The sequence below is a fragment of the Dunckerocampus dactyliophorus genome, chromosome 2 (genome assembly GCF_027744805.1).
Source record: "Dunckerocampus dactyliophorus isolate RoL2022-P2 chromosome 2, RoL_Ddac_1.1, whole genome shotgun sequence".
Classification (NCBI taxonomy): domain Eukaryota; kingdom Metazoa; phylum Chordata; class Actinopteri; order Syngnathiformes; family Syngnathidae; genus Dunckerocampus; species Dunckerocampus dactyliophorus.
This window is the reverse complement of record NC_072820.1, coordinates 46,167,224-46,180,598: the sequence shown is the minus strand read 5'-3', so window position 1 is coordinate 46,180,598 and position 13,375 is coordinate 46,167,224. Positions and strand designations below refer to the sequence as shown.

The 13,375-nt window shown below is 43.0% G+C and overlaps 1 protein-coding gene across 3 annotated transcripts in view; it reads right to left on the bottom strand.

Moving 5' to 3' along the window:
- The window catches only part of LOC129173221 (dynein axonemal heavy chain 9-like), a 262,968-nt gene that overhangs the window by 195,124 nt on the left and 54,469 nt on the right, over nucleotides 1–13,375 (bottom strand). For all 3 annotated transcript variants that reach the window (XR_008567198.1, XM_054763939.1, XM_054763948.1), the window contains exons 22-28: nucleotides 10,429–10,572; nucleotides 10,170–10,329; nucleotides 9,395–9,550; nucleotides 7,085–7,217; nucleotides 6,722–6,999; nucleotides 3,671–3,801; nucleotides 3,450–3,576 (exon numbers count right to left, since the gene is read on the bottom strand). Coding sequence is in view for 2 of the 3 variants with exons in the window: in XM_054763939.1 (XP_054619914.1) it covers nucleotides 3,450–3,576; nucleotides 3,671–3,801; nucleotides 6,722–6,999; nucleotides 7,085–7,217; nucleotides 9,395–9,550; nucleotides 10,170–10,329; nucleotides 10,429–10,572 (1,129 nt within the window). In the remaining variant the exon portion in view is untranslated. The remainder of the gene's footprint in view (nucleotides 1–3,449; nucleotides 3,577–3,670; nucleotides 3,802–6,721; nucleotides 7,000–7,084; nucleotides 7,218–9,394; nucleotides 9,551–10,169; nucleotides 10,330–10,428; nucleotides 10,573–13,375) is intronic.

The window sequence follows — 13,375 nt, the reverse complement described above, 5'->3', positions numbered from 1 at the left end:
ATTCAGCCACATTGGAGGGTTTTCCAGCATGAAGCGCCTTTTTAAGGTCATGCCACAGCATCTCAATAGGATTCAGGTCAGGACTTTGACTAGGTCACTCCAAAGTCTTCATTTTGTTGTTCTTCAGCCATTCAGAGGTGGACTTGCTGGTGTGTTTTGGATCATTGTCCTGCTGCAGAACCCAAGTTGGTTTCAGCTTGAGGTCACCAAAAGATAGCTGGACATTCTTCAGAATTTTTTGGTAGACAGCAGAATCCATGGTTCCATTTATCACAGCAAGTCTTCCACGTCCTGAAGCAGCAAAACAGCCCCAGACCATCACACTACCACCACTACATTTTACTGTTGGTATGATTTTCTTTTTCTGAAATGTGGCATTACTTTTACACACATTCCAAAAAGTTCAACTTTTGTCTTGTGGGACCACAGAATATTTACCCAAAGGTCTTAGGGATCATCAAGATGTTTTCTGGCAATATTGAGACGAGCCTTAATGTTCTTTTTGTTCAGTAGTGGTTTTGGTCTTGGAACTCTGCCATGCAGGCCATTTTTGCCCAGTGTCTTTCTTATGGTGGAGTCATGAACACTGACCTTAACTGAGGCAAGTGAGGCCTGCGGGTCTTTGGATGTTGTTGTGGGGACTTTTGTGACCTCTTGGATGAGTCGTCGCTGCGCTCTTGGGGTCACTTCTGGGAAGGTTCACAACTTTTCCATGTTTTCACCATTTGTGGATAATGGGGAATGAGTCCCAAAGCTTTAGAAATGTCATTATAACCTTTACCAGACTGATAGATCTCAATTAATACCAGTTAAGTTGTGTTTTAACGGGGCACAATTACTTTTTCACACAGGGCCATGTAGGTTTGGACATTTTTTCTCGCTTACTAATAAAATGTTTCATTTAAAAACTGCATTTTGTGGTCAGTTGTATAGTCGCTGACTAACATTTAAAATTGTTTGAAGATCTTAAACATTTAATTGTGACAAACATGCGAAAAAATAAGAAATCAGAAACGGGACAAACACTTTTCCCACCACTGTAATACGTGTAGCTCATAGATGGAAACATGGACTCACACATCACATGACTAATATGTGACTGATGATCATCTTCTGATCAACTTGTCAACAACATTTACCTGTAGTAAGACTTCTCTGAGTCTGTTTAGGTGCTGATGTTTTGGTTAGCAAATGGGATTTTGTGATAGAAAAAGGAAGGTGTCTGTTTGAGAGAGGCATTCATTTGTTTTAAGTCGGGATGCTCCGATTGATCGGCCACCGTTCAGTATCAGCCGATTTCCGTGAAACAGCATGTGATCTGCATTTGCCGATAAATGCCTTTCAATGGCGATCACAAAAGCCAATCACCTGTGGCTCGTACTATTGCAGCGGCCTATTTCCTTCACACTGCGCAGGCGTGCCACAACAAAAACAAACATGTCTGCCTTGTGGAACTTACCTGCCAACACACAAAACTGTCTCTCGGGGGAGGCACATTAGAAAGCTTCAGTTTAATACGGCATTTGAAGAACAAACACTTGACGGGGTATGGTGAGTTTTTGAGGCCCATTCGTGAAATGGCAGCCAACGCAGCCAAAACGCTGGACAGCACTCGCCCATATGTGCGTGACAGTCAGAAGGCTAAGCTAATTAACCAAAAAATAATTGAATTGATCAGACGAGATGACCAGCGGTGGAAGACACTGGGTTCGCCGGCTGCTCTTACTTGAAGCCCACCTACGTGCTACCTGGACGTCCTGCTAGAGCTCCACCAATGATCGGTATCATAATCGGCGGCATAAAACCCTGATGGCGCGTACCTAGTTTTAAGTGGACAGTGTTGATTACAGGAAGTTTCATGCCTTTATTGTTGCATATCGTGTTTATGCTTTGTTTTGCAGGATGCTAAGTCTAGTGACAAGGGAGACGGTACAACGAGGCAGGTGGATGCAACCGGCAATCAGTCTGATTCATTAGCCCCGCGTCCTCAACAGGGACATCATGTGATGGGATTTCCTCTGTATTCCTCATTCCTCTGCATGCCACCACTAGTATGCCACTTTCATTTTCCCTTTTTTACTTGCTACAAGCTTTAATACAAAGTGTTTCTAGTTTGTTTTCTAGTTTTAGTTTTAGTTTTTAGTATTCCTTTTTCTTTGCCCTTTGCTATGGGTAGGTTTTGGTTGCTTGTATTCCTGGACTGCCTTGTTGCTCCGTACCAATTTTGCAACTCTTCTGTAGTTCTCTAACCGTGTTGTTACGGACACCGTGTGGCATTTTTTCATAGACCTATATGTTTGCAGTTTTGTACATTTCTACACTCTTGCATCTGCCTGCAAGGGTCTCTTCGATATTTTTATTATACCCCCAAATTACAAATGTATTTTGTTTTGTTTATTTCTTAATATTACGATTTGTTTTATTTATTTTTTAAATTCATATTTAAGATATGCTACTAAAATGACTTTCTTTTCCTCATAATCATTTTTTTCTCATAAAATTGTGAATTTTTTCTCGTCAGAATACAACTTTTTTTCTCTTAATATTTTAACTTTATTCTTGTAAAACAAACAACTTTTTTTTTTTTTTTCCGTTTCTGCTGTTTTTCCTTTTTTTTTTTTCAAGTATTTATTCTTGTAAATTTTGTTCTGGTAATACTTTTACCGCAACCAAATTTTTCCAAAAATTTGAACTTTGTTGTTTTGTTTGTTTTCATATTATTATGACTTAAAAAAAACAAAAACATTTTCTCTCCAATTTCAACTTTATGCAACTAAAATGAGATTAATTTTCCTCAATATTACGAGTTTATCCTCGTAAAATTACCACTTTTTCCCATTAGATTACAACTTTTTATTTAATATAGTGACTTTATTCTTGTAAAATCACTGCTGTTTTTACAACTTTTGCTGTTGTTGGTGTTTTTTGTTGGTGGTTTTTGGTGGTTTTGTGTATTTTTTTTTTTAGAATGTGCCACGGGCCAATAAAAAAAATCAGCAAATGGCCCCCGGGCTGCATTTTGTACACCCCATGCATTATAGCATATACAGTACAGGAATACAGTCATGGCCAACAATTTGGGGAGCGACTTAAATTTTCTGCTTTGAAAAATGTGGTGCTTCATTTTTTAATTTTTGTGATCTCCACAAAAAATTCAGTATACAGACAAATGTTTTCTCATATGTTTTTGTAAATGATTGAAACACAGAAGTTAAGTCACCCCCAAAAACTTTTGGCCACAAGTGGAAATACATTCACTTTTTCACATGCTTTTATGGCAGCGATTCATGCGGGATTGGCTCATAACGCCAATAGGGCTCAGTTTGATGTTTCATTCTTTTCCAATATTTGCAGAAATTAATGTATGTTATTTTTTTTTAGTACTTGGAACAGACTGAACCGCGTAAACAAATCATCGCTGCGCTTCGGGCAAAAATTAATGGAGCCACCTGGTGTGGGTTGGTCCCATTAGACAGGATGTCTAAGAGATCTGCGGAAGAGATGAAGTAAAATCGAGGGAAGGCTAGTCGCTTGGTGTCCAGATACTCTGCCAGGGCTTTTTCGCACAGAGACAGCCTGTAGAGACACACACAATGCACACAGAGTGAGCATGTTTGTGCATTCATGTGGAAACCTTGCACAGAAATATTCATCCCGACGTAACCCTCACCTGCACTGGATGTCCTCCAGTTTGTTGAACAGACCAGGCCGACTCGTGGCCTCCACTACGTTGGGTGTTTGATGCATCGCGTCAGCCAGCTCTTTGAAATCGGCATCAATCCTTTCGAAGCGCTTCGAGTCCTGCACACCATTCCACAAGGGAGGGAATTTAGTTTCCCGCATGAGAGAGGGAGAATTAGAGGTACAGTAATAAACATCTGGGTGGAGGTGCACTGCTGACATCATGGGGGAAATTAAAAGGTTGCGTAATTGCAGCTACAAAATGAGCACGGATCCTGAAATAAAAGCCATAACGATCACTCTGAATTCATATTGCAAAGGTAAGGCTCAGGCCTATCATTTATAAACTTCAGTGTTTCCCCTACCATTATATTAAGTTAGTAAAATTGATGTTATGTTTTTTTATACTTTGTGGACTCATATGGAGTCGTTCTAATGCTCCCCCCATCAACGTTTGTGACATGTAACTCTCAAGTAGCGACTATAATACAGTCAGCTATGCAGCACGTGCATGGCTGTATATGTTTGTATTACTGCAGGTGTGTGCAAACTTTTTCCAGCGTGGGCCGCATACTAAAAATCGAAGCATGCGGGGGGCCTCTGTGTTTTTATGTACTTTTTTAATTGTGTAAAAAGTAGGACTGTCAAAAATAGTGCGGCTGTAACTCATTTATTTCATGAATTAATAGGGATGTAAATCTCTTTGTGATAGATTATTTGATTTGAATCTAGATACATACAGCAGGTAACGATGCGATTCGATAATGGTTTGATACGATTCGATGCAGTGTATAAACAATACGATTCGATTTGGTTAATGTTTGTTGATGTATATATTAATCCCACATTATAAAATAAAGATGCCAATTATATGAAAGTGGTATTCTTAAAGTATTTTGTAATGTATAAAAAAGCACATCAAGCATGCTAAAAAGGCAAAAAAAAAAAGGCAAAAAAATCCCAGTGTGAAAAACTGATTGCCCTCCTGTGAAATCACAACTGATATTTAATGAGATCTACCAGTCTGGAAAAGGTTATAAAGCCATTTCTAAAGCTTTGGGACTCCAGCGAACTACAGTGAGAGCCACTCTCCCCATATGGCCAAAACATGGAACAGTGGTGAAACTTCCCAGGAGTGGTCGGCCAACCAAAATGACCCCAAGAGCGCAGCAACGACTCATCCAAGAGGTCACAAAAGACCCCACGACAACATCCAAAGAACTGCAGGCCTCACTTGCCTCAGTTAAGGTCAGTGTTCATGACTCCACCATAAGAAAGACACTGGGTAAAAATGGCCTGCATGGCAGAGTTCCAAGACGAAAACCACTGCTGAACAAAATGGCTGGCCTCAATTTGGCCAGAAAACATCTTCATGATCCCCAAGACCTTTAGGAAAATGCTGTTGTCTGACAAGACAAAAGTTGAACATTTTGGAAGGTGTGTGTCCCATTACATCTGGCGTAAAAGTAACGCTGCACTTGCAGAAAAACACATCCTACCAACAGTAAAATATGGTGTTGGTAGTGTGATGGTCTGGGCCTTTTTTGCTGCTTCAGGACCTGGAAGACTTGCTGTGATAAATGGAACCATGAACTCTGCTGTCTACCAAAAAATCCTGAAGGAGAATGTCCGGCCATCTGTTGGTGACCCCAAGCTGAAACCAACTTGGGTTCTGTAGCAGGACAATGATCCAAAACACACCAGCAAGTCCACCTCTGAATGGCTGAAGAAAAACAAAATGAAGACTTTGGAGTGGCCCAGCGGCCTAGTGGCATGACCTTCAAAAACCGCTTCATGCTGGAAAATCCTCCAGTGTGGCTGAATGACAACAATTCTGCAAAGATGAGTGGGCCAAAATTCCTCCCCAGCGCTGTAAGAGACTCATTGCAAGGTATCACAAACACTAGATTGCAGTTGTTGCTGCTAAGGGTGGCCCAACCAGTTATTAGGTTTAGGGGGCAATCACTTTTTCACACAGGGCCAAGTTGTTTTTTCTCCCTTAATTATAAAACATTTACTTTAAAAACTGTGCTTTGTGTTCAGTCGTGCTGTCATTGACTAATATTTACATTTGTTTGATGATCTGAAACATTTAAGTGTGACAAACATACAAAAAAATAAGAAATCAGGAAGGGGCAAACACTTTTTCACACTGCTGTATGTATCTCCAGCTCACAAACACGTCTCTATTCCTCTCGTCCTGGGAATCCTCATTGCCACTAGACAACCATGACAGATGCAGTCACTGACACTTCAAAAAAAAAAAAAAATAAAAAATTATGCGTGTCTGTGTGGTCTAAATAAACAGAAAGACAAAGAAAAACAGTAAGTGGATATTATTATCGCTCACTAACGTAACTCTCACTGTGGAAGTAGTATTTGCTGCATTAAGTATGGTGGGAAATCCCAGAAAATACATCTACACTCAAAACGTGAATTAAACTCAAGTTACGTTAAGTTTCTGAAGGCAACCCAACATGGTTCATAACGCCATTAAAGAGACTAAGCGTTAGACAAATAGATTTTTAAACGTGCGCTATCTTTTGGCTTGGTTTAAACTTTCAGGTCCTTTGTAGCTGTTAATACGTACTTATATATATAATTGTGTCACGTTATTAATCGTTCTCTTCACAAAATACAACAAAAATTTGCATATTTCACACTTAGTGGCAAATGGTGATTAATCATGATTAATTATTTTCAAAACTGTGATTGATTTGATTAGAGTGTCTTAGGCCCATTTTTGCTTGTTTTTTCGTTTGGTTTAATTTTTTTTTCTGCAATGTGTCGCAGGCCAATAAAAAAAAAAACAAGCCACGTGCCGCAAATGGCCCTTGGGCCACACTTTGGAGAACACTGTATTAGTGTGACTGGAATAAAACTGGAGAGGAGCAATCACATTACAGTTAGCTATGCTGTGCTAATGCCCGAAGCTGTAAACCGAGGAGAAACACTGTGCTGGGAGGAGATTTATACATGAAATGTGTGATTAGCTGTGATTGAATAATCCAAACAATATGCGGAGGGACGTTTTAATCACCTCAGGCAGCTGTGTGCGAATGTCCTCTGAGCCGATAAAGATGCTCTCCAGGTGGGTCCATGTCCGTTGCACCTCAAACCAAATGGAGATGACTGAGTCGGCAACAGACAGCTTGCTCTGCCAAGACGCCACTTCATCCAGGAAGTGGGCGATGTGCTTAGAAGACATGAGATTCTGCAGCTGGACTTGGTTGTCTTCCAGTGTCTCGATAAGCTCTTCGTCTGAGCGCAGCAGGGGGACCTGTGTGCGATGGTGGGGCTCGTACTGGAATTGCATACCTGCATGGCATGGGTGTGCTCGGTCAATCAAGGTTAGCTCTAGGCGGCAGAATGGAAAAACTCATGTTGGAAGTTTAGGCTGGACCTGTCCATGTGGAGTCAAGCTCTGAGAGGACTTTCTCCATTCCCATTTCTTTGACAGCCTTGTCCACAATCCCTCGTACCTCCTCTTCAAAACAGTCCAGGTTCAGTTGAAGCAGCTCAGCTAGAGTTGTTTCCTGAATATGCATTTAAACATTTGAATGCCTCAAAATACAGTGATTCTTCGGTTAACTCTGATAACATTTTGCCTCGGCTTGGGTTTGGCCACTTGTTTAGCGTCCACTGTCCGGTTTGTTTACGCCAAAATCTTGGATCACGCGGCCAAGAAGAAATCACAATTCACGTAACGGCGTAATGCAATGTGGGCCGCGGGCACCATTTTAGGTTGTTTATATCAGAGTGGTAGAGGGGCCGTACCCAGACAAGGGTGCAAGACCTCTGAATTTTACGGAAACCATCGTCCGTCTTCACTTCAGAGGTATGTGACGGGGGGGGTGTCTCCGTCATCGGCTGTGGTGCACACACATCTACTCTGGTTCCCGCGTAACAGTCTATCAATCGGGCAGCGCATCGAGGGGGACACTCGGAATTTCTGCCTGTCTCATTTTACATTCATAACACTCATTTCTGGTTCCAACAGAAACACATAAGCATTCAGACTTGCTGTAGCATGTTTGATGCATCCCGAGTCAAACATAGCACCTCTTCGGCGCATATCTGCGACGTCACTGCCGCCAGTTATGGCAAGGCACATGTTTATTGGTTCTAGAAAGCTGCTATTTAGTATAATACATTTTTTTACGTTTTTGCAAATTGTGGCTTCAGCAGAATAATGTGTTTATTTTGTGTTGTTTTGTTAATTGATGGTTTGGTGGGGGGTTTTTTCCCACCAAAACTCGGTAAAAGTGATGTTAAATGTTCAGTTGTTCAGTTGTCCATTCATTTGTCAATTGTAATTATTTTTCCATCATTTTCTGCATGTAAAACTTGTGTGATAGTTAACTGGATTTACATTACTTCCTATGGAAAACTTTGCCTTGGTTAGAGTTCGTTTTGGTTTGAGTCAGACCTTCTGGAATGGATTAACCAAGGTACCGCTGTCACATGATGTCACATGAGACATCATACTAAACGTACTTCAACTGATCAAAGCTTTATTTCAAAAGAAGGAAAAGCTGCAAGAAGGCCTGTTAAGAGAAGAATTGGTGATGACAAGTCGACAAAAGTACACCCAAGCTAATGTGATGTAAGACAAAATATTTTTTAAAAAGACAGAAAAAATAAGATTAAATAAGTGTTATACATTTGTATTCGATTGAGTGAAATAGGTAATAACATGACTGAATACTTAGTACTTACTCCACTTAGTAGTGGCGAAACCCTTATGGCAAGCACGGAGGCCAGACGTTTCTTGCAGTTGCAGACATGCCAACCTTGAGTATGCCTTTAGGCACTGCAGGATGTTAGTCCATTACAGCAAAGTGTGTCACCAATGCTTTTCTTTGTGACTGTGCTCCCAACTCCCTTGACATCATTAACCAGATCCCCCCTTGTAATTCTGGGCTGGTCTTTCACCTATCTCACAATCATCCTTACCCCATGAGGTAAAATTGTGCATGAAGCCCCACAGAACGAGGATGAAAACTGCAGCACTTCAGAATGTGTCAAACTGGCACGTCAGGTTTCAATACAACCCTGGCCGCCTGGCCGCCGGTTTGGAAATTTTAGCAATTGTGCAACCTTCGACTACTGCTATGTTGATGTCAGGCAATAAACTTGCCTTTCTTGTTCCAATGCTTGAGCTTCGAGACGAAGGTGAGAGATAAATGTCAAAAAATGTCATGTCATGCAGACTTGTATCCATTCTGCAACCATGAACATAAACAAATGTCCACTTGTGTCTATCTGTATAATAAAAGTATCTTTTATACCAGCCACAGGGTGTCATCAAATGCTGGTGTAATTCCTTCTGTGGATGTTAAATGTTTCAAAGGTTTCAGTAATGTACTACATACAGTATGAAGCTGCAGCCTCTTTCATCCTGTAGTGGTGTAAAACTGTGTCGATTTTAAAATATGGTTTTATATTTGACCCAAAACAAACAATACGAGGATAATGAACAATTATGTAGTGCAATACAAATATAATGCAATAACCTGGGTGGGAAAAACAAATCATGAATGCCTGATGTGCATATCCTTAACTTAATTATTGGCTTGTTCGGAGCTCCACGACCGGTGCCAGACATTCAAAACACAAACATATGCACAGTTCATCTGCACATCAATGAAATCAATGCCTTTTAACACAACATGTTCTCATCAGTCATTGTATAAATGAAGAAATTGCAAACCTGATCCATGGTGAAATGGACTCCAGTAGCAGCCATTAGCTGATGCCAGTGTCTGGCTCGTATTGCTGGGTTCTGGAGCTCTGCCACAGCCCGCAGGGAAATGAGGAGGTTCTTTACCCTGCTGTCCAAACCTGTGAAGGCCTCCCACCCTCGAACCTACAAAGTGTCCATCCGGAGGAAAATACAATGGCTTATAGTAGGCGTGTCTGATACCTACTGTTGCTTATTATTATTCTCTGTTTTGAGTAATATCATTTGATCAAGCCTTTTCTCCACATTACATTACACAAGTCCACACTACAAAATAAAGGTATAAGATTGTATCAAAATGTCATTTCTTCAGTGTTGTTCCATGAAAAGTCAATCATTCATCCTCACAGGCTATGCACATAGAAAATGGAGGATGGATCCTCACATTCAGAAACATGGACAATTTAGACTCCACAATTAATCTAACATGCATGTTTTTGGGATGTGGGAGGAAGTAACCAGAGAACCCACGCACGCACGGGGAGAACGTGCAAACTCCACACAGAGATATTAAATGGAGATTCAAACCCTAATCTAAATCGAACATTGCCTTTAACATGTTGAAACAGTTTACATTTGAATATAGCGTCATGCCCATTGTTTGGTGAGAACTGCATCACAGGAAAATGGAACCAGCAGGACATTATTGCTGATTTGTTTCCACACCTTTTCAAACCTTTGGGTTACACTGCCCATCCAATCATCTTCACAGCCTTATCACCCGCTCCCCCTCGCTTTGCCTCACCTCTTTATCCAGTCCCCGAATATCTTTGGAGAAGCATTTGCACTGCAGCTCCATGTCCTCTACATGAATTTCTCTCCAGGGAGTCATTTTCCATGCCACCATGCTGGACTCCACCACAGTGATCATGTCCCATAGGTCCTTCAGCAGGCCCACCTCACGCCTCAGGGATGAACGACAGGAGATAAAGTGAATCCAAGCATTGAGAGGGTGTATATTTAAATCGTGATTAGTGTCCCATTTGGCATGGCTTCCTCTTCACCTGCATTGTTGGAGCTGTTTGTACTCAGAGACTGTGACCTCAAACAGGCTGGCGGATTCCACCAGGGAGGTCATCACTGCCTCCTGTTCCTGGATCTGTCGATGGAATGCATCCAACATCTGGTGTGGATTCTTGCTGTCAAATCTGGATGAAGGCAAACATATACACATTAGCCTTGTTTTGGTAATGAACACCTGCAAATGGCTGCCGATACTGAATTGCATAACCAGACTAGTGACCTTATCGCAAATTACAAAATACAATAAACAACGACTTCCAATACGTAAACGGGATGCAATCGCTGCGCTATTAAGAGGCCAATTACAAACATAGCTAATGTGACCATTAGCTATTATGACCAATTTTTGCGACCAATGTATCAATTCCCATTATTGTGAGATCCACTGTCAAATGTGTGCCTCAAGATAACAGCTCTTCATTCTTTATGAGTGACAACACAGGGAAAGGTGACATTGTTCAAAGTTATCCTGTAAACGTTGAACAAAATATGTTCCCTTCACGTTGTGTTTCAACATTTCAAAATTCCGTACAATTGCATAATGCACGGTTGTCACCGGGGACCATTTTTTGGTACACAGCTTTTTTTTTTAATGGCCCTCAGCATATATAAAAATGTGATTATCCTTTCTTTACCACAGTTAATATTTCCAGGTCTGTGAAAAGTAGGATTCCTTATTTTTAAATGGAATATTTTCATAGTTAGAGCATAGAAAACCTGTTTACAACCTTCTAAATATGTTTTTTTTACCACTATTAGAGCCCTCTAGACATGAAATAACACCCCTATAGTCACCTTTACTGTCACGTTCTCGGTGTGGTTTGGACCCCAATATGCAGAGACGAAGCCACGGAGTGCAAAAGGTAAGGGTACTTTAATTACATAAGCAGGAGAAACAAAAGGCGACAGAGGAAAAGCTCTGTGACAAAAGTGCAAGTACAGGTAAGTAAATTGTTTAAGTTACCGCACTGACTTGGAGACGAGAAGCATGGATAGCAAAGACAATAATAATGAACCAGCGCCGCACATTCGAACGCACTGGCCTTTTATCTGCCATTAATGTTAATTGGCCGCAGGTGCGCGGCCACCGGGCGAGAAGCGGCTGCCTCTTCCTCCCCGGAGAAGGCACAGCCCGCCAAAATAAGAGCGCAGGACAAGGAACACTCGTTCCCGTCCTGCAGAACGTCACAGTATCCCCCCCCCACAAAACGGATACCAGACGTTTCAAATGTTCAAGAATACCAGGGTGGGTGGAGGGAGGCTCGGCGGAGGGTCGCTGGGCTTGAACGCCCCCCACCATGGGACGAACGGCAAAGCCGGGCCAGCCTCCCCACCGCCGGCGAGAAGGTGTCCGGTGGCGACGATGGGTCGTACGATGGTACAGCCGGCGAGCGTGGCAGGCGAGGGAGTCCCATGAGAGGCGTATGGGGCGGCAGGCTCCGCGGCGACGAGGTGGGAGGCGGCCAGGGCGGCCGGCTCCGCGGCGACGAGGTGGGAGGCGGCCAGGGCGGCCGGCTCCGCGGCGATGAAGTGGGGGGCGGCCGGGTCCGTGTGACGGCTTGGTCTCGGCCGGAGGCGAAGGCGGAGCCACGGAGGACGAAGGCTTGCTCTCAGCAGGAGAAACAGCTGCGGAGGACGGAGGCTTACTTTCTGCCGCAGGTGGAGCCAGAACCAGAGGTGATCCCACCTCGGCCCCGCGTGGAAGGATAGCGGGCACCGGAGGTGGCCTGACCTCGGTCTGGCGAACTGTCGTCCCTGCGGCCCGCTCCGGAAGCAGCTGTGCGGCTGAGAGTGCACCGCCGACCATAGCCCCCCCCTCAAGGGACGGATTCCAGACGTCCGTAAGAGAGCCAGAAGGGTGGAGAGGGGGCTGGAGGTGGGCCTTGCATCCGACCACCTGGTTGCGCTGAGCAATGCGGGTCCTCAACTCCCGGAGGCGCTCCATGATCCCTCCGGGTGCCTCGTAGTCCCGCAGTCTACGCTCGTGCCGAGCGGTGATCTCGCGAAGACTGCGGAGCACAGTCTCTGCGGGGGTCAGTTCTGGCTGGTTCATTCTGTCACGTTCTCGGTGTGGTTTGGACCCCAATATGCAGAGACGAAGCCACGGAGTGCAAAAGGTAAGGGTACTTTAATTACATAAGCAGGAGAAACAAAAGGCGACAGAGGAAAAGCTCTGTGACAAAAGTGCAAGTACAGGTAAGTAAATTGTTTAAGTTACCGCACTGACTTGGAGACGAGAAGCATGGATAGCAAAGACAATAATAATGAACCAGCGCCGCACATTCGAACGCACTGGCCTTTTATCTGCCATTAATGTTAATTGGCCGCAGGTGCGCGGCCACCGGGCGAGAAGCGGCTGCCTCTTCCTCCCCGGAGAAGGCACAGCCCGCCAAAATAAGAGCGCAGGACAAGGAACACTCGTTCCCGTCCTGCAGAACGTCACACTTTACACTCCTATTACCCAATATAGTAGACATAATAAGCGAAACTAAGACATAAAATATTGGGAGAGGTTTTTTTTCTGTTTCTTTTTTTACTTCTGGGACTTTTTGCAGAGTCAGACACATTTCTTTCGCAGTTTTATTGCCAACCTTAACGCCAATAAGAGTTCAGCTCGCACAGTTGTCTCCTCCTTGCTCTCTCTCCCACGACACTTCCTCCTAACCCACCCATAATATAAAACAGCAGGAGGCATTGAAGAACATCAGAATTCAGAATAGGGGTGACTACAGTACGGCCTGCGGCTGTTTTTTTATTGGCCCGCGGCACATTCTGTAAATATAATTTAACAAGAAAACAACAACACAAAAAATTGGAACAAAACAAGAAAAGGTTGTAATTTTATGATGAAAAATAACCTCATTTTAGTAGCATAGGTGTTCAATATTAAATAAAGAATACATTATTTTTTTTTTAAAGTCAGGGTAT